The sequence below is a fragment of the Astatotilapia calliptera genome, chromosome 20 (genome assembly GCF_964374335.1).
Source record: "Astatotilapia calliptera chromosome 20, fAstCal68.1, whole genome shotgun sequence".
NCBI classification, from domain to species: domain Eukaryota; kingdom Metazoa; phylum Chordata; class Actinopteri; order Cichliformes; family Cichlidae; genus Astatotilapia; species Astatotilapia calliptera.
This window is the reverse complement of record NC_137441.1, coordinates 12,791,089-12,813,413: the sequence shown is the minus strand read 5'-3', so window position 1 is coordinate 12,813,413 and position 22,325 is coordinate 12,791,089. Positions and strand designations below refer to the sequence as shown.

At 39.3% G+C, this 22,325-nt stretch overlaps 1 protein-coding gene across 1 annotated transcript; it reads right to left on the bottom strand.

The window, feature by feature from the left end:
- Positions 1 to 5,795: 5,795 nt before the first annotated feature.
- LOC145423314 (sodium- and chloride-dependent GABA transporter 1-like) lies at positions 5,796 to 13,604 on the bottom strand. Its single transcript, XM_080295614.1, has 15 exons — positions 13,299 to 13,604; positions 11,896 to 12,279; positions 11,565 to 11,696; positions 11,291 to 11,391; positions 11,033 to 11,142; positions 10,743 to 10,875; positions 9,957 to 10,091; positions 9,760 to 9,863; positions 8,987 to 9,111; positions 8,692 to 8,804; positions 7,898 to 8,029; positions 7,565 to 7,667; positions 7,164 to 7,264; positions 6,833 to 7,000; positions 5,796 to 6,687 (listed from the first exon to the last, which is right to left on the bottom strand). Exons 2-15 carry the CDS (start codon positions 12,125 to 12,127, stop codon positions 6,247 to 6,249), a joined length of 2,130 nt encoding a protein of 709 aa, XP_080151740.1. The 5' UTR covers positions 12,128 to 12,279; positions 13,299 to 13,604; the 3' UTR covers positions 5,796 to 6,246.
- Positions 13,605 to 22,325: the final 8,721 nt, after the last annotated feature.

The window sequence follows — 22,325 nt, the reverse complement described above, 5'->3', positions numbered from 1 at the left end:
TCAGGTCCCAGCTGTAATAAACTGAGTAGACTCAGCCAACATCCTGAGGAGTGAAGTGTAAAGTGTGTGCCTGCGTAATCTGACAGAACTTATTTAGAATGCAGGTCTTTACTAAAGCTGTGCCTGAAGCAGCTGCCTGGTCCTGTCTTCACACTTAACAGGAGCGTTTGTACGTATTCTCATACAGTAACAACCCCGTACACACATGCCGACGGAAACACACACATGCATATACATGCTTTTCTATTTTATGCAGAAATTACTGTATAAATAAAGACATAATATTCGTGTATTACTATGCAAAAAATGCAGTTGTGATAGAAAAAAGGATGCATGAACGTGCAGCGCTGCAAGTCAGTGTGGGTTAAGATCCTGGAGATTAGCTTCACAGTAATGAAATTCAGTGGAACACAGGGTATGTTTCCTCTGTTGTCATTTTTGTGTAAGGGCAGAAAAACAAATAACTCCATTTGATGCTGGAAGAGTTTTTCATTTGTCAGCTATTATCAAAGTCCCACAGCAAAAACTCCAGAATAAAGAGGCCCAGGGTAGATCACAGGCCCATTTGGGTAGGGAATCCAGGAGAAAGCCATTAGAGGAGCTTCACTGGAGAACTAGTATTTCCTCCTACTGGCTTCACATCAGACCACAAGATTGTGCACAGCACCCGCTGTGCGTGACATCCACGCACAGCAACATGTGAACTGGGAAATGTTTAGCATGAACTATTCAGTTTTGTAAATTAGGCTTCTCTAAAAATAGTTAACATTAGAATACAGTCGTTCAGATTTTCTAACATTTTCAGAATACTTAAATATATACATCTGTATATATTTAGACACACACACACGCATTTGGAATTTAGAGTACTTCACATTTCTAGAATGGGAACGAAAGAAAAGATTGCTGTTTGGTAGATATTTTTCTGCACCCTGATTTTTTCCCTCAGTGTTTCACTTTGCATATTCCTCGTCCTGATTTGCATTCAGTTTTTGACCCAGGCAGTAATCTACAGTGACTCCCCCATAAGCCTCTGGCACATTGGGGAGATGTTATAAGCTGTGACAAAAGACGAGAAGCACTAGAGCAAACTGAAGGTAGCAGGGATAGTCTCCTGATTAGCTGAACGTGTCCCTAAATTCACTCTCACTTATAGAGATTCATATTAATCATAGCTGCTTTTTTGAAGTCTTCCTTCAGTCAAAGTGCTTTCCACTGTTTGGGTTACACTTGAAACTACTTTTTTTTTATATTATTATCAGAGGTGATGGCTTTTGTTGCACAAATATACAGAAGAGAAATTCACCAGTATAAATATTTACCTTAGACACCATGTTGGGCAAAGACGTTTCTTTGCATTGTAATATTGTAGGTTTATGAGCTGCTACAGAAGCAATTCAAGGGTCTGCATGAGTTCCAGAGAAATAGGATTTGTTCATTCAAACTTTCAGATATTTTACAGCACACTTAAAAATCTCTAGTGATACGTAAGACAGGTTAACCATTTTGACCTAGCCTCCAGAGCATCTGTACCAAAACTGCATGCTCTGTTTGCCTCTGAGCTTTGAGCTATGAAATATTTGCTGTGTCATGAGAACAAATAATGAAACAGCAAAATCTTTGGGAATCCACCATTTCAGATGTCTCAGAGTGTGTCCATTAAACTGACATCTTTCCCAGGTGCCGTGCATGAATGCATGCTTAGTATGCAAGCAGCAGTGCAGCTTGCGTGCATGGGCAAAATGAGACGTTGGATCCTTAAAAGTAAATTGCTAAACAAGTTCATTTTAGCAAGGTTCATATTCATATTGAGAAAATGGAGCCCGATTAGCATACGTGCAGAGAGGCTTTGCATGCTTGACATCCTCTCAGCCCCTCTGCTGGAAATAGCCATGCACACAACATCCTCTGATTACATTGATATGTAGATTCATGCATCTGCAAAGATTAGTTATTCATTAATGTATTTGCTGTGAATTCTCGTGTGAGTGTACCTCAGCCAGGAGTCTGGGGCAAGCCAAATGCATCTAAGGAAAATTGTCACAAATGATCACACAAAATCCACAGAAAAAAAAAATGCAGGTTCAGTGACCCCACAATAGAATAAATCCATATGGGCGCTGTGATTAAGAAAATCCTTTGGCACTGGGGTTAAAAACAGAGGAAGTATAAACATAATTATCAGCCTTTTCATCTTCAACGCAGAATTGTTTTTTCTTGTTCAAAGTGGGCTATGAGGATTAATCATTGCCGTCTGTGTGAGTTTATAAGCGGTAGCGTTCTGTCATCCTTTCATAAAAGCATCATGGATCACCAGTTTTCTTCTTCAGTGTCCTCTCTTGCAGCCACACTGCAAGCACTTTTTAACTTTAAAAATAGGCTCACGACAGAGAGTGCCAAGGAATGCTAAATAACAAACAACGTCCCCTTGCTCAGATCTGTCCACAAAATGGAGCCGATCAGCACAGAGACACCGTGCTCCACATGACAAAAGAAATTAAAAAAAAAATACTATCATGTCTTTAAATGCTGTCTACTTCAAATAATGTGTGCAGTATTCTTCAAAAACCCTTTAAATACGGAGTCACAGAGGGCCGTACAGTGTCGTCCTCACTAGACTTTGGCGGCGTTTCCTTTATCTGCTTGTTAAGACCAAAAAGAGAAAATTGCCTGATTAGCAGGGAGAATAATTAAGAAGAGGCTGTTTAGGGAGTCAGCACCAATTTATTCATCAGAGGAAGAAATGCTAAAATAGATGTTATGCTGAAACAGGAAGAACACAGATGAGCTGTTAGTGCTCTATAGACAGATCTATGCACAAGTGGCCACCACAATGAAAATTTGTGACCTAATCAAAATCTTATTGAGTCATATTTTTAATCATATATATATTTTTGGTGAAATAGATTCGACAGAGCGATCATTTTTCTAGATGTCACAATGATGAAGTCACCTGAAGTGGCAATATGGCCGAGATTCCTTTGCAAAAGATGGAAAAAAGAGGATAAAAGTCAAAAAATAGTTCAATTGCTATGTTGGAAAACAAAAATGTCTCGATTTTGGACCATAGTCATAACCCCACCCTAACACCAAAATCCCATTGTTTTGTCTTTTTTCTTTTTTTAAACATTTTGCTGGAAGCATTGGTAATGCAATAAAACATTATAAAGTTACATCTGTCACTGGGGAAACTGCAGAAATTGCCTGCCCTAACCAAAAGCTAATTGTGTTCTGCTAGATTGCGCCTAACTAATAAAGAGCTTCTTCTTCCTGTCCTCCTCTGCCAAAAAATGATGATGCACCTCTCTTTTGGACAGAAGACATCAGTTTGGGTTGTCTCAGTGGTGACTGGTTTTGATAGGTAATGATGTTAAATTGCACAACTGGGAATAAAGGAGGCTACTAAGTCATCCATCAGTGGCTAGTTTATATGAGCTGCGATTAGAGGCATTATTCAAAGCCTAGTCCACTCAAACAGATAGCTTTCTATCCCTGACCTGCCTCTTTTTCTCTCTTTGCTCTCTCGCTCTCTTTCTTACACACACACATGCACACACGCGCACATGCCCACATGCACAGTTTGCTATGAGCTACTACAGGGGACAAGTCATTCTTTTATCCACGGCGAGTCATTGTTGTGGTGTCAGCTGGTGCCGTCTCTTTTATCACACTGGAAGCTAATGGAAGCAGCAACTGTGGTAGGTGGGGGAGAAGATGCAGGCGCACGCGCACACACACGTGCACATAAATACACAAGGAGCCGTAAGAGGTTGGGGAGATGGGGTGGGTGGGGACGGCAGGCCCCGGGGCAAGAGTTGTTTTGTGGTGATGTTTTTCTTGTTTGCTGAGGCCTCTCTATCAGCTTGTGTTTTTGACACTCAGTAAACCACAAGGAAGGGCTTCAGTCAATTTCGCTTTTGATGTGTAATTGCTTTTTATTTACTTTTTAACTGTAATGATGTTTAATTTTACCCACATGATAGAGTTAAACTGGATGTCATCTTCAGCCAAAGCTACAGAAGCAGCTATTTTACATGTCCCACCTGGTCTCATTCTAAAAGAACAAAAGATGAATGCAGCTACACAACACTTCAAGCCCCCCCCCCACCAAATCCATCCATGTAATTTTATTGGTTTCACACTTTCTTATATCTTTTGACTAGAAATGCTCTAAGGACAGGGTTTATTTACAAGCGAGGGAACAACAGCCAATTACTGCAGGAAGAGTCAGTGCAGGATGTTTTTATTTATTTATTTATTTTTTTGATAGGATATTTGGAGTTGACCTAATTTTCTGGTAACAGTGTTACCAGAACCACTATTTCTTTCTGCTTGTTTAAAAAACAAAAGCTATAAGGGACATATGCCAGGCATGTGTTGTATTTATATTTTCTATAACTCTTTATTTTTTCAGTCTTTTTCTGTTTGTAGAACATAACAATCGTGCTTTATCATGTGACACCATTTAGATACATATCATGTTTATATTATGTTTTACATTAGGCAGTGAGACAGTTAAAAATATACAAAACAATATTGTTTTTTACTAGACATAGGTTCTATTTTTAATATAATCGTCAGCATCTTCATTGTCATCATCATCATCATCATCATTTCGTATATTTCTGTAAGATATGTGCTTTAGCTTCTGTGATCAAAATATTATTGCAGAAAACAGCAACTCAGTTTTTTCAACATTTAGACAATAACTTCCAATGTATTACAGACATTCACAGTTACATGTTTTACACAGTACAGTTTTACAACAAACTTCCAGAGAAAACTGTGGTAGATTAACTTTATACAAAATTCACAGGACATGAACTGTAGCCATTTCACATTTTCGCTCAGTTGTTTTGCTTTTCAAAGTAAACATGTGCTGTTCAACCAGATGCCTTTCATAGTAGCTGCCATAGAAGCAAACTAACATTGTCTTGACACACCATGGCAAAACTCTGGTAAAATTAAAGCTTATGCTTTTTCGGTTGTAAAGCAAAGACAACATCAACAAAAAGAGAAACAGACCACTTGCTTAATGGCCTGCGCTTATACACCTACATATGTATTGCTGAATACATATTGATCAAACTATATTTGATCAAGACACACAAAGAAAAAAAACATGACTGTACTTAAACACAGAGTTGGTCCAGTTTTTTTTTTGTGCTAGCATACAAAGTGCTATTTTGTACTTCTGCCCAGTCATGTAAACAGACTATGGCTTAGTTGGAATTGGTGTACTGGCTTAAGGCCTACTCTGTTTCTCTTCTTTTGTTTGTCAGGAGACATCTCAGCAGTATTTCACTGATGTTCCTGAGGAAAGCATGCAAAACGTAAACAGGATTGACTGTCAGCATTAAGGGATAGTCGATGTTTGTAAATCGCTTTTTGAACCCTGTGCTTTTTATTATTATCATCATCATTATTATTATTATTGTACTTCTTTGTACCCTGTGCTTTACCAACCGAATACTTAATAGCATAGTTTTTGCTTTTGTCTGCCTATTGATTTTGGTCCTCCATCACAACACATATAGTATAAAACATCCTAAAAATAATTCTAAAAATGTTTTGATCACATAAAAGTTTTCTCTCTTTTTTTCACTGAAAAAATGAAGGAAAAATAACAGTCTCTCTCACACACATAATCTTTTGCAACAAATACTGGATCGCTCCAGAGCTCCTTAACATGAACTTCTTATTGGCATTGTGCTTACTCAGAGCTCCCCGTTTGCCGTGTGGCCATGTTTTACCTCACAGAGAGCAACATTTGGAAAAGAGACAACTGTGTGAGGTTTAGAAAACATCCACAAAAAAAAAAAAAGGAAAATTGACGCCATCCTTTGCACTCTTCAATGATGTCAATTTTGTTCACTACTTCATCTACTATATTCACACGGAATTTACTTGATTCATGAAGATATTCAACAAATCTCTAATCTATATCTCTAAGTTTTTTTTTCTTTTCTCACAGTATTACACAGTATGTTTACATTTTTTTTTTTTTTACCCAGAATTATGCTTGTATTTGTGGACACTAACAGTCTTTGATATTGTTTTCGGAATGCAAACCAACAATAAGACATCGTTGGCTTGGTTTTACAAATGCAGAAAAAAATTAAACATGGTTTGAAAATCGGTTTTGATCACATATTGCCCCTGGAGGTAGGTGAATCAATTATAATCTTGGAAGTCCTTTGTAATGTTCTCTTTTGTCTACATGCTCCATGAGGGTTTCTTTGTTGTCTACACGTTGGCCTCGGCATTGGTCAGGTTAGAGGTCGGGCTTGTTGGGTTCGGGGGGCTGACGGGCTCTGGTGGGCTAGTTGGGTTGGGTGGTGGGCTGGTTGGGCTAACTGTTGTGGTGGGAGGGTTAGCCGGACCAGTTGCGGTAGTGGTGGTGGTGGTGATAGTGGTGGAAGGACTTGTCACAGGATTCACAGGGCTAGAGGCGCTGGCTGGATTAGCTGGTGGAGGGACAGCAGGTGTCACTGGGCTGGTTGAGTTGACAGGAGCTGGACTGGTGGGGCTGGCGGTGTTCGCAGGAGCCGGGTTGGCTGGGCTGGCAGCACTGGTTGGATTGGCAGGGCTGGACAGGTTAGCGGTGTTGGTTTCCACTTGCTGCTCCGGTCCATTTTCCTGAGGTCGCCTGACAACTGCAGGGGGCTGAAGCATTATCCGAAGTCGCTGGGAGCAGAACACGTGGTGAAAATAATTACATAAGAGAAAGAAGATACTAGGTTACAGAGTGAAGCTAAAAACCTACAAATAAAAGCTGGCAAAATCTGTGCTGTTTACCCAGTGACCCAACAACAGATGATTTCCTTCTTACCTCTTTGTAAGTGCCCTTGAGCCCGAGATACATGTAGATCATATATCCTGGTATGAGAATCATGGAGGACAGTGCCATGAGCCAGCCTACTCCCTGACCCCAGCTTGGGAACACATAGTCTCCCATTGTGAGAGGAACCATTTGTACGGCGCTGAACAAGAACACCCCCTGTGGGAGACATGAAACCCTTTATGCATCCTGACACCACTGACTACAGGCAGCGCTGTCTTAGCCTGACATGGCTGCAGGCAGGTAATATTGACTTTATTTATTGTTTCATTTTTCATGTCGTGACTTTAGATGTACTGTTCTGTTAGTTCGGAGGACTCACTGCGACAATGAGAGGGGTGAATACAACCCAGCACAACTTCCACCATATGCAAGGCTTGTAGCCAATCATCTCCTGGATGTTGTCATAGAACTTGTTCACACCTGCGAGACAAATGAATCTATGATCAAAATATTCATATCCAATTTATTTCAATTTGCCCCTGGTCTGCCATGCATGATGATGAGGATGGTGGGGTGGAACACATGAGTGCTCGTGACCTTGAGGCTGAACGTCGCTTGAAGTTGTGCACATATCTTTGGATGCACCTGAGGCTTTCAGCCTTTCACATATTAGATTTTTTTTTTGCAAACCTATTTTAAAATTGTAAAAAAAAGAAAAAGAAAAAAAAAAGCTTATTTTGTTTCTCTTGCTATGTTTAATGGAACATTCCCGATACACACCGTAGCACCAGGATATGGAGATGCATTCAAAGAAGACCAAGAACAGCAGGGACATTCCACTGGCAGAGTAGTAGTCGAACAGTTTGAACACATAGATTCCTCCCTGGTTACAGAGAAATTGATAGGTGTTATTGAAAACTTTATGTGCAAATATACTCTAGTGCTGTAATCAATTAAAGCCACTGATTAAAATATAAATTGCCTTTTGCATAGTACATAGATGCACATGTTTTACTTGTATCTTTTAATAATTTTTCTCCTTTCTTTCACTGATTTGTGTAACGTAACGCCATGAATAGTCAGTGGTAATATGAGAAAGATGCCCTGCTGTACCTGCGTGATGTTTGAAAGTCCAATCACATAGGACACCAGACAGACAACTGCGATGAAGAGCTCTCGTCTACCTCTAAGAACTCTGGGAAACTCATCCACCAGAGCAGTGATGAAGCCTTCAACAGTGCAGAACTGAAGGACAGAGTCATAGAAACAGCATTAGGGATAAGTATGAATACTAGCACTTTTTTTGCACTTTGCTGCTTTTATATTCTTTAATGTGGGTGTTTTTAAAAGAACGGATTTCTACGTTTTGCAGAGATTTGCAGTCATATAGCAAAACGCATTCTTTAACAGAGAACCTTTATTTAACTGGTTAGACTAACAAAGAACCGCAGTGTGCAGCAAACCATGGGACAAAATCACTAATGTAATCTTCTGAATGACCAAGCATTCACTTCTTGGATGCCATTTTGGTAATAGCTCTTGTATATGCAAAAGCACTGTTGATATTAGAATAGGGTTAAAATTAGTCTTTTACTTTGAAGTGCTGATGCTCATGGGCACTGTGTAACTGCATATATGGTGTTCAAATTTCTCTAGCTTTATTCAAACTGAGCTATCATATATTAAGAGAAAAAACACACGCACACGTAAAGGGACCTGCAGGCAAATGGAGGTGATAAAGTTGCATTAAAAATACTTGACAGCCAATGTCAAAGCCCAGCTATATCTGTCCACAAGAAGCAAATTGCATGCTTATCATGCAGAGAGCAGGGGTGAGCTGCATGATATGTACCTGCATTTAAAATATTTAGGTCAGCCCATGAGCAGATCATCTCCAAGCCCCTTACCTGGCTGTCTATTCCCAGCATGAGCAGCATGGAGAAGAACAGAATGGCCCAGAGAGGGGAAACGGGCAATTGGGTTACAGCCTCCGGATAGGCCAGAAAAGCTAAGCCAGGACCTGGTTGGAAAACAGGAAAAATCATATTTCGTCAGGGTTACTCTCACAGTATTCTGATAACGACATGCATACATATTCACACAGAAGTGTTGACTGATGCTGTTCATCAGTGAGCATCAATGACAGTGCAGCTTTTTTGTGCAGACGCAGAATCATTACAGAAGAAAACAATCTGTAGTTACCTGAAGCTGCTACATCAGCGATGGGTCTCTTTGTCACATGTGACATGAAGCCAACAATGGAGAAGATTACAAAGCCAGCAAACATGCTGGTACACGAGTTGATGCAGCACACAATGATGGAGTCTCTGGGGAGAGGAAATGTAAAATACAGCTTGTGTCAAAGACTTAAATTGATTAACTCTTGTGCTTCTTAACTGATCTTCTCTGAAAAACCTCAAAATGAGGTCATCATTGTTACCTGTTCTTTTTCATTGTAGTGTTTTATATATATATATATGCAATATTTCTTAATTGTGAATGATATAAATATATTTCCATTCAAAACCTCACATCAAACATGACCATTGTCACATTTTTATAGATATAGATGTTGTAGAAAGCTAGATCCGTTTGAATCAAGGGCACAAAATGCACAAAATGAATGCAACTATTTTTTATGTAACTGATTGTTTATGTGACCCAGAACCATGGGGCTGCTGGAGAAAACAGGCTTTGCAAGAATAGTACTTTTTTTTCCTCCAGCACACACACCAACAGAAAGAAGCTGCCTTAGATTTTTATTATATTCATGCCAGGAACTGACATTTATAACTTCCTTTTAAAAGCTTCTACCGAGTAAGATCGAATTGGATTACGTTATCTTATAAAGTAGCAACAATTTAATTACTTCTATCTTCAGGTATTGCAATTTACTCTCATATATTAAATTCAGCAGCAGTCTTTGTCGTTGTCTCAAAGATTACATCCTGTTCATGAATCATCACCAGTCTTACCTGTAAACATTATTATTGAAAGGGTTATAACTGCCTAGAGCTATAAGTGACCCCAATCCCAATCCGTAGGAAAAAAAGATCTGGGTAGCTGCATCGAGCCATACCTGAAAAAAGGAGAAAATAACTGCGTGAGGCCGTCGTCTGCTCACTCAGGCATGCAGTACATGGGTATGAATCATGTAATAATATGTCATTACCCCAGATTCTTTGAGCTTTTCAAAGTCAGGGGTGATATAGAACAAAATTCCTTCTCTAGCTCCAGGTAGAGTCACCCCACGGATGAAGAGAATAAACAGCATGAAGTAAGGATATGTGGCTGAGAAGTAAACGACCTGAAAATGTAAGACCATTATCAGCAGGGTAACATCGCTGCAGTTTAACAATATATATGATCCATAGATTTATACATTTTCATGAGATCTGTAAAGTTTCTGTAGCTTTTCCGAACAACAACAACAACAACAAAAAAGCAAATGAAACTTCACTTACAGCTGGCCTGTTTGTCTCTCTGAATTTCTCACACAGTGTAAGATATGTGTGTGCAAAGCATGGGGCGATGGGGGATGGGATATTTTGTGACCAAACCAAATATTATTTTCCACGGTCATGTGATAAACCTCACTTTCAAAATGTGGCACCCCAAGAGAGGGAATCTGCCCCAAGTAAAGGGAAAAGATAAAGCCAGATTCTTGCAAGCGGCTGTTTGTTGCTCTACCTATCACAAATCCACATGCAGGATAGAGGAAGTGTCAGGAGTAGCAGAATTAGGGGAGCCACCATAAGGCAGAGCAGGATTAGTGAACATGAGTTTATGCTAACTCCTCTCCTATTTTGAAACAAATCTGGACGATACTGATTGCAATTTGAATGATTGATGAGCTGATATTAAAGTGATTAATATTGCATAGCTCACATAGTGTTCCACTTTTGGAATCAGCATAGCATCAGAGGTCTTGGGTAACCAAATCTATCAAACATCTTACCTTTCCTGTCCAGCCAACCCCTTTCCAAATACAGAAGTACACGAGGACCCAGGCAATAGCTAGCGTTATTGCCAGTGGCACTCGAAGCTGGCCTGGTTTCTCCAAGCCATCAGTCATTTGATGCATGTTGCGCCTATAAGTCAGAGGAAGCAACAATAAGACTATTATACACACACAGGGAAATAACCATGCAGCAGAGGAGGCTGCCTTTTATGTAGCTCGGGGAAGCATGCAGGACAGTTTAAAGCGCTGCTGTTGTGAAAAGCAAGAGAAAGCAGTCAATATCTTACTCCCAAAACTCCACCACTGCACTGGTGAGATTGGTGGTGTCTGCAATGCTGTAGTTTGTATAACATCTCTCTGTGTTCCATTCATTGTTACATGAGCTCCATGGAAGTTCCTGAAAAATAGAAATTTGCGATTTCTTTCTCCATGACAAATTTAGGGATTACCAGTTTCTTGCAGATATTGCAGGCTACATTCCCAATGAACAACCTTGCTCTTATCTTTCCTTCAGCTTTAAATGAAACACACTGTATAATACTTACAGTGGTGAAGGAGTTGTACAGGTAGTAAATGGCCCAGGCAATGATTATAATGTAGTAAATGTTGAGCCAGAAGGACAGAACAGCCGCTGCAAGGCCCACACCTGTCACAGAAAAATGAATTAGCCACTATACAACTATTATTGGATTTGAGTGTGGCCTCCACATATAGTGATGGCCATACTTATTTCTTATAAGCATCAACATCATAAATATTCATGCTTTTTTCATCAAAGTAAATATTTTCTGGTTACCTATAAATATTCTGTTCATATACCTTTAAACATAGGAGCCAGTTTCCACACACCAAGCCCTCCAATTGATGTGTATTGACCGAGGGAGCATTCCAACAGGAACAAGGGGACCCCAGCAAATATAAGGGTCAAAAAATAGGGAATTAAGAAGGCCCCTGGATGGACAAAAGGAGATTACGTTATGCACTTACGAGTTATCAATTTTAGGCTAAAATTGCCTAGAGTAAATTAATTACATGGCGATGATTTAATTATTTTTATGTTATCAGCACGATCACTTTGGTCAGTTCGACTATGTGTATCATAGAACTGAATGATACATGCAGTTAAATTAGCTGTGAAAATAATCTTTACCTCCACCGTTTTTTCCACAGAGATAGGGAAATCTCCATACGTTTCCCAGTCCAATTGCATAACCCACACACGACAGAAGAAAATCAAATTTCCCCCTCCATGTTTCTCTATCAGGCACCTCCTTTTTCTGCTTTTCGGGTTTCACGTCCAGTGACTTGGGTTTGTCATTATTAGTGGCCACCTCATTCAGTTCTGTGACTTGTCCATCCGTTTTGGTGCCGTTCGTCGCCATGTCTCTGGATTTGGCAGAGGTCCTGGCAGTCGGACGGGAGGCTTCAGCACCAGTCCACGTAGACAGCAGTTTCGCGGTTTTTCGACCTAACCCCTGGACCAAATGTCTGGAGATGAAGCCTGTGCGCACAAGGCTCGTCAGTCGTCGTTAACCTGTAATAGAGTAGGCTAATTGATTGTCTCTTCAAGGGAGCGCAGAAAAAGTGGTTATTTAATAAGCAAATATGGACATGTTATACTCCCGGCAGGTGTAATAAAAGAATGGAAATCAAATATAAACACTGTTTATCTCTGATGTATGAATATGAAAACGCAGACTAGCGAACCTCCCGATCATTTGGCACCCTGAAGAAAAAATTTCCATTTATGTCAGACTCAACAAACAACAAAAACCATCGAGGGCAAAGTCATGCTGACTTGCCCCAGAACTAAAACACAGACGGTAGATTGCACATAAATTAACAGCATTCAAAGCCAGACCAGCAGACATGGAAGCCTAAACAATATTTGCAATTAATTATCCAGCAAATATTATTAAAAGATACCGAAAAAAATATTTATAAAAAAAGCAAACAAACTTGGAGACAAATTACAGGATCCAAAACATACACATAAGCTCAAGACGCACCGTAGCGATAGCAAATAGCCTATGAGATCTAAGCACAGCGAAGTCCACCAATTACCACCTACAGATTCTTAACAGTTAACCACGTAAAGAGCTGAAAGCAGCAGGGATACAAAATAAACCTCTCAAACAAACTCGAATGCAAAACGCATTGTAGGGACAAAGGGATCTCCAATGCGTAAAAGCTTTACGCACCAGGCTGCACAAATTCCTACCCCAATCTACCCGAATAATTGAGAACCTTGCGCGTTATTAAACGCATGAAATCGCGTCCTCTCCACACTTGCAACATCCAAATGACTGGCATGCAGCAATCAATACACCATTTAATTGGATACAGCGCGTAGGTTCAGAGATCATCGTGCAATTTACATGAATCCCAGCTACATGTCGCTAGCCCCATTCAGAGTTTAATCATTATCACATGATACGAAAAATAATATAAATAAAAATAATAACCATGCTTTAACCAGCATCGTTTGTATAGGTGTTCAAACACGTACACACGCACAGACAGACGCAAGAATTCAGCACCCAGTTTACTCACAGTCAATCTGTGATCTGTGCCGCCGAGGATACGCTGCCTGCCACAAATCTCGGAACGAGGTATCCGTAGATTCCTCCTGTGGGTGAAGTTGTAAACTCCCAATATTTCTTGAAACATAAATAGATTTTACTTCCATTAAAAGACTTAAAGGGACCATGCAGCATTAGAGGGGTCCAAGCAGGAGCTGTCCAGCGGGGAGCAGTGCTGAAGACCAGGAGGATGAAGAGGAGGAGGAGGAGGAGGAGGCTGAATCAACACGGGCAGCAGCCGCTTCGCCTTGTGCGACTAACATCAACAACCAGAGACTCAACTCCCATCTACACAGCCTCAATGTCATCTCAAAGTCGCCCCCCCCACTCATCCTCCTCATCCTCATCTATAGGCTGCACTGACATCGCACTTGCAGCCTGTTTGTTTTTATTATTTCAAACGATTTCCCCCTTTACATTTTAATTATTGTTGTCAAATAGGTAATCACATTTTTTTCTTTTTGACTATTATCCCCCCCAAACAAGAAGAGCAACTTTGTAAAACACTGGCTGAAATAAAGATTTCCCATTCACAATTATTCCTCAATTTAAAAGCGATAAACTGCGATTATTTCAGGGGCTTAAAAAAGAATTTTATTCAGGTGGCAAAATGAGATTTTGGGATCTTCTGCTCCTGGCTACACAAAAGATGACCCCCCCTCCCTCCACATTCAGATACACACGGAAGGACCCCCCCCACCCCCGCACTAATAAATCGAGGTGCAAAATGGAAACATATGGGGGCTAATATAAGCAACATTATCTGCTCCAAACGCGTGTATTTGGAAGGGGAGGCCAGTTACCGGCTGTCTGCAAATCTGGCAAATTGTGATAAAGGGAGCCCGTCAATAAAGGGAGGGAACATTGGCTGGTTGTCTAACTCTGCCTGTAATCGTCCAAAGCCCGACGTCTTCCACAAATGGGGGGATGATATGAGAAGAATAAACACGTGGACTATAAGCTCGCAATTAAAAAAGAAAGACTGAAAAAGGAAAAGGAAAAGGAAAACACTTAAAGATTAAAAAAAATGGTTTGGGGGAACTATTAAACACGTGGAACAGCGAAGAATGGATCCACTCGTAGTAGGTTTTTAATTTTTCTTTATTCTTGCTTCTAAAGTAAACCTTCTGGAAGTAGAAGACAAGAACGAAACATCTTTGTGGAACAGCTTGTGAATTTAAAGTGCAAAGGTAAGTAAATTACATAAATATAGGCCCACTTGTTAGATTTACTTCAATTTTAGGAACAACTTTGTTTTCTTTAGCTTAGCTATTTTTCTTGCGTGATCAGTGATGTCACGTTGGCTTATCCTGCCTGTCATCTGAGTAACTTGAAGGCTTTGTAGTTTGCCTCCATGCTTGTAGTTTGCTTTCATACTCCACACGTGCTGACTACTAACACTTAGTTCCCTGCTGCAGAATTTGAAAAATGTTTCATGTGACAGCGCTGAGGTGGAGGGAATACAAGCGGACTGTGGAGCAAACTGCTGGAAATGCTCTGGCAGAGAGATCAGGAGCAGAGACTCCAGTGTGAATGTTCCTATCACAGGCTGAGAGGGCACCAGATGGCAAACCAATGAGGGGTGAACTAACCTACTAAATGATACCACATTAAATGCAGCATTTAAAATCCCATCTGGGTTGCCGTCCCTGCGGACATGGAGTGTGAAACATGACACATATTTATACACCTGCTGATGGAGCACACAGGCATGTCCAATAGGCTGGTGACATGCACTCTCAGCCAGCTGACCTCCTAACCCCTCAGTTTTGGTTTGATTCAGCTCACTGCCCTTTTCACCAGCCCTTTTCATCAGACTCTTAATTTCAGCCAGAAGCCTGTATTTGGCTCCAAGTGAATGCTGTGTGTGCTCCATTAGTTTGGAATTACTTGTCCTTTCTTGTAATGGCTTTTAGAGTACGTGAGTGAGATTGAGGCTTGGGTTGCCCCTCTTTACAGGCCCACTGGCTGTAAAATCATTTAAATGTTAGGGAGGTGTTTGCAGAAGGATGCAGCCAATGTGCAATTCACTTAACACTGTTTGCTTATTGTCATTTTTCAACCCTGATGTATAGATGTTTTTTAAATTGACACCTTAGATATGTGCCTAATGCATTTCAAATAATGTATAATTACTACATACTTTGGAAAATTAAAAATAAAATATGGCCAATTCTTCAGTTCTATTAATATAATAAATAATGGAAATTTTTAAAAAATAAGAAAAATATTAAATCAACAATAAAAAAAGAGCACTTAAATGTTTTGTTTAGGGTTTTAAATATAAGGTTTTTTTCAAATGGGTAAAAGCATTAAAATTTAATGTAAACCCTTTTTTTAATGTCTGAAACAGTGCTTAAATACTATCCCGAGGATGAGGGCAGGTCACTCCATTTTCTATGTTGGTGTCAATACTGTTTTATTAACCTACCTTGAAGTGATTGTTTTAACTGCCAGGTAATCTCTATGCAATTCTCTGTTTTGAAATGCATCTTCATGGACTCATTTTTCAACACCCCTCTGCAATTTGAGGCCACAAAATGAACTGATTAGCATGATGATTAGTCATTAGTATGCTAATCATAAGCAATTCACATATTTTATTCATATTGTCGCAGAGTTGTTTTTCTCCTTCTGCTGGAATTGTGTACACTTCCCATTCTATGTTTATTGTAAACATGCAAGTCAGTGTGGTAACTTGCTGAGAATGTACAGTGGAAACGATGGTTTTACTTGTAGTGTTTTTAGTTTAGTGGGGTCTTTTTTAAGCTGCAGTGTCTAATAAGGACGGATGAATTCATTCATTGGATTGAGGAAATAAAAACAGGGCATCTGTGATGTGGATTGCTCCTTGTGTTCAGCATCAAGAAAATGTTTTTAAACGACCACATATATGTTGCAGAAGAAGAAGAAAAGAACGTTTCAGTCCAATTTTAAAAACACCGAACATGCAATTCAAATATATATTTAAAAATCAACATAAAATATTTATAAATCCTTTGTTTTAACACCAAGTCTGTCTCCTACAGGATATTTAAAATATGTCTGTCTTATTAGGTAATCCCTGTAAGAGTTGTGCTGTCAGAAGCCTGGATGTGCAGCCTCTTCTCACCTGCTGTCTCCCTTTTCAACAGCCTGTAACCATGATTGCTGCTGTACATTTTTTTTGGACTTGTGTAGTATAATATCGATGCAGTACCACTTGTGTCTTGATCATAGAGGGACTAGCCTGCATGTATTCCACTAGGGAAGTAATGCATAACTGAATATATGCTCACTCAGTATTTCTGTGTAGAGCATAATATAATTTGATCTTCCCTTCCAGGAATGATTTATTAAATTTACCTTACACCTACAGACGCTGCACAGAGATGCTTGAGACTTCATGTACACAGTTTCTTATGTTTTTAGCCACCATGTCAGAATATTCACAGTACACAGCCTCTAAAGATACTGGAATTACTTCAAGGCTTGATACTCGTATTTGTCTGTGCTTCCTTAGTATAGCATTTGTTTAGCATGACCTAAATTGCTGTGAAGTGAGTGCCTCAGCAGCTCTGTCTCGCCTCTTTCTTTTTTTTCTTCCCAACATCTCTCTTTCTCTCTCGCTCTTTGTTTGACTTCTTTTTTTCCCTTTACTCTCTCTCTCTCACACACACACAAAAATATGTATATATACCCCCCCCCCCCCCCCCCCCCCACACACACACACACACACACACACACAGACAGACACAGACACACACACGCACGAGATTTACAACCAGGCAAAACAAGCTGAGGGAACATTTTTTTGGTTGTTTAAATGTTTTTTTTTCTTTTCTTTTCTTATTTATTTATTTATTTATTTTTTACAACAAACAGCTTTTGCCAGATTATTTACACGCGTAGTAAGTATTGTGGGATGTAAGAATTATTTATGTGGGCTGACTAATGAGATTTCAGCAATACTGAGTGAAGCATCTAGCAAATTTGCAGAGCTTTTGTTTTGTTTCTCTTTTCTGTGTTATTTCCCCTTATTTTACCTTCCTGGAGGGATCAACTGTGCAACGCTGTAAAAGACTAGCTTTTTCCTCCTTTGGGATTCAGTCGCTGCGTTTGCCACTCATTCAAAAGAAATGCTGTTTCCACAAATCCATGGAATTAGATAGTCATGATTTAAAAGACATTCAGCCCAGCTGCAGCTTTAACATGTTTGGCATCGACCTGTCACCATGCACCGAGCAGGACGGAGACAGGTACTCATGCTGATGTGTTGACAACCCTGTGTGACAGCCAGCACACGGTGTGGATTTAGTAAACATATGACCTCCATGATAACCAGTATGGGGGCACTAAATCGCTTCAAATTTTGTACATGCGTTGCTAGGCAACAACATAATCGGCCTCCGTTTCTCCCTCCTTATATGGCTCTCTACTGGGATTGCTGTACCTCTATCACTGAAAATGGTTAATTAACTTCTACAAAAAGTCCATTAATGGTGCAGATTAGGCTTCTGAGGGCTAAAAAACACATCTAGGCTACTCAGAATTACACTCCAACATACAAATGCACGGCCAAGATTAAAAGGACGTTTGAAACAAATGATCCTAGACCCATGAGTTTGACTGTATTCTAGCAAAAACAGCTTCAGTCATTGTTTTAAATAATATGATCAAAATTGAAAAGGTTATTTGGCACACTGGACATACTGGTTTCAGTATACACAGCCTAATTTCCAGACACTTACTACATATTTAAGCGATGAAATGAGAATTTACAAGAAATGTTACAATAAATAGTCTCCTTTAATAAAAATTAAAAAAAAGCACAGAAGAGCAGCATTGTTTGCCCACTCATAGCCTGAATTTAAACTGTTTGTATGAATGGAGACATAACATACATCGAATATAGATATAACATATTCTACATTGTAATCATTATATTATAACTATTTGCTTATATTAGTTGTTTATATAACATTGTCTGTTGTTTGCAGCTGAATCTTATCATTTCTGCCATATGAATAAAAAAAACCTGGCAGGACAGACGTCACTCTTATTAACTCAATTGGCAGCATATGTTGTTATCTAACCCTTTTCCTCACTCTCAGGAGAGGGCTTAATTGGATACATATCTATGATGTAAGACTTTTACCATTTTCCCCAAATTTACCTTAAAATAGATCACAACAGATTTTTCTACTCTTCACTTTATGTCGATATTCTATATTAATGTACAATCTGAAAACATTGTATCTAGTGATACTTTTAATATTTTGGAAGCCTTGCCTTTTTCTCATTACCATAGATACATTTCTGAAACAATAGTCCGGTCTCAGATTGAATCATTTTATATATCTGCCCACCTGAGTTTCGATAAATGACATCTTTATATGTAAACCACACAAGTGAGTCAAAAGCACCCTGAATTATATACCGATTGTCTCTATCTTCTTACTCTTCTTGTACTTTCTTTGTGCAATTAGGAGTTGTATATCAGCTCCCATAATCTTTTGCTTAGTAAGGCTCTCTGGGCATTACATAATTCCAAACAATGTTGCAGAGCGATAGATGAAAAATAAATGTTTATAGGATTAACACAAGTTGATTATAAATGGATGGCAAATCCACAATAATCAGCTTCCTAAATGCTGAATAATTATTACATTAGGAGTGTTTTTTATTGAAGGAAAATATGCAGAGAGCATTTCAATATACACAAAATTAAACCGCTACTATGAGTGCCCTGCACACTATACAGATTTAAAATCAAATTTATTTGAACATCAGCATGACTTAACAACAGCATCTTGTGGAAGTTTATATTGTAAAGACATTACAGTATTAGAGACAAGATAATTTGGTATGAGCAAGCGTTTGGTAACAGTGGAGAGGAAGAACTCCATTTTAACAGGAAGACTTCCACCAAAACCTTGCTCAGGGAGGCGCAGCCATCCGCCATAACCGGTTGGAGGTAACAGGAAAGAGAAGACACAAAAGAGGAGTGTGTAAAGAGACCAGAAAAAACAAACAGGACCAAAAAAACTATGGGTGAAAGAAGACAAAGGTTATTGACATGCAATTAATGGTATATATACATATATGGAGCATGAAAAAAGGGGTGTGGAGAAGAAGCAAAAAATAAATCATGGGAAGTCTTCCAGCAGTCTGAGCCTGTAGTAGCATTAAGCAGTGGTTTAGGGTCACATGACCAAGCCCTGAGTATTATCTTTTTTCAAAAGGAAAAATTTTAAGTCTAATATTAAAAGTAGAGATGGTGTCTGTCTCATGAACTTAAAAAAGGAGCTGGTTCCACAGGAGAGGATACTGATAGCTGAAGGCTCTGCCTCCCATTCTACTTTTAGAAACTCAGGAACTATAAGTAAGCTGCAGTCTGAGAGCAAAGTGCTCTATTGGTTTGATGAGGTCTTTAAGATATGATGGGGCATGATCACTCAAAACTTTGTGTGCGACTTTGCACATGCCTAAGGGAAGCATATATAAGAAGTACCAGCCCTAGCACAGAACTTTGTGGCATGCTGTGCTTATATCAGATAGATACAATTCAAACCAATGCACTGCTTTTCCACTAATTCCAGTGGTATGTACTTGTCTCACTAGTAATTTGCTGCACTTAGATTTTGCAGGACAAATACAGGTCTAAGTCCAGTATCTGAGGCTATGAGGAAATTAGTAGTAGTGCTTCATGCAGTGAAAATAATCACATTGTTTCTTTCCAACAACATCTTTTGAGACATTTGGAAATAAAATGAGGGTTGTGAATCGGTCTGTAATTGTCTAAAAGATCTAAACAGTATATAAGAGGTCTTAAATATGTACTGAGAAAACAGTCAGCACCTTTTTGGGGGGTGCAGCTTGAAGGTTAAATTGCTGTATCATGCAGCATGTTAATTATTTGAATAGTTTGTCCTTGGTTAGTGTCTAAAGCCAACCTTGATGAAATAATTACCCCCACCCTTACTTTTTGGTATGTAAATTATGCACTGGTGTCATATGTCTCTGTGCAAAGCTGGCTAATCACATATTTTACACCTGAGAAACCACCACTGAGAAGGAAGTGGCAGTTTCAGTGCACATAAAACATGTCTGTGTGAGGTGTGGGGAGCGAAGGGAAACGAAAGGTCCATCATCAGCATATCCAAATAGGAAGGAGCCACGACATGGAACTCTTTAAATGGAAGCTTTGACAGAAGCCTGCAATCCTTTCTCACCACACTGCCCCTGCTAATCCCCTCCATTCAACCACATCACTATGGAAACTGTCTGGATGTTTCACCCTTGCCGCCTAACTTGTGCCATGCAGCCATGTCGGCCACTGACATGGAGGTTGTGCAGCAAAATGCTGGCTGTTCACTGTTTCCCTACACGCCACAGGTCTCTATGTGACATTACATGCTGCTAGACTTATAGTGATTTTTTTTTTACCCAGGAAAAAGAAAAATGCTCAAGAAGAGACAGCAACTGCAAGTTCAAAGCAGCGCAAGAATAAGCACTTCAGCCTTTAAGAGAAAGACAAAAAAACCTTGGCTGTATGGTGCGGAGTTCAAGGTGGTTGGAGCAAATTTTCATATTGCTTGCTCCCGATACCTATTTCATTTCTTTGACTTCCTCTGGCAAAATTGCAGGAGAATATTTGTCATGGTTTTAAAAGGTTTATCAGCTTCAAAGCTGAGGGAGCTGGTCGTCCAACCCATCAGCGAGACTACGCAATCCTTCCAGCGCTGACAAGAATGGGTTAGAGCATGTGGACAAAATTTCCCTGCTAAGCCCCCAATTCAGAGCTTTTACATAAAGCTAGAAGAAGCACATTTGCATTTGCCATTGACGTCAGCTTTAATCCATCCCAAACCACTTCTCCAGCCCCCTCAACATCTCGGAGAAGAGCTTCGGTAATTGCTAATTACAGGAAAAAAGATGGTTATAATCACAAGCACCAACGGTCTGGTCAGTGCCAACGCCTGTGACCTAAAATCTGCTGAAATCAGCTGTAACACAGAGCTCATAGGTGAGCACAATCTTAAACATAGGGAAGTATGGTTAAGGCTGTGCTTCTTGTTTAGTTAAAGCAGCAATTCAGCTAAATCTCACATTCATGTATCTTGTGTGTTGCTGTCCTCTTACCTCTTTTTATAAAAGTGCCAAAAGCATACCCCGGACATGAATTACCTGCTTGGGTGATTTTATTTTTCCCCTGAGCAGTCGCTGATGGTATAGCACAGCATTGCATGGTATTTAATTGGATGCTTTTCTGGCATCTTATCAGGGCTACACTGTTTTTTATGTATTCATCATTTATTAATGATATATAAAACCTACAATGTCTATGTGTAATCTAAGTATAAATTTAAATTGTCTGTTTTGTCAAACCTGACTCTCCTTTAGGAGAAACGGATCCAGCTGGCACTGCTATCAAGCTTTAAGTGATGTCAGATTTTTAAAAAGGTATTTGACAAGTTTTGACACCCTATCTATGATATCTAAATACAAATCAATTATTCCCTATGATATATAAAGACTATAGACATACTTACTTGGCAGTACTTAATCTGAATTTTTCCTAACATTTTCATTTAAATGCTTTTTAGCAATAAACCTATTGGAATAAATGTACAATCTGTACAATCAAACAAGAAAAAATGTAAAGCCATATTTTCTTTTCTTTTTTTTATCACTTTCCACAAATTCATTGTCTTGTGTGTAGCGCTTCAGTATATTGTGAACTACACAATGAATAAGTGATGTACTTACTAAATCATTTATAGATCATTTGGTCTTACGAGTTCATGTCTACCATTGCCATAACCTGCAACGTTTCAAAATTCACGAGGGTGTATTATGATTAAGTCATTTGTTGTTAAAACACATGTTGTCTCAGTTTTGTCACAGAGAAGAGATCATGCTGGAGCTAAAACAATTGCAACAATACAGTTTCTTTGCACCCCCTCCCCCCTTACACCACCCGATCAGTGTGTTGATATTCTGCAGATTAAAGTAC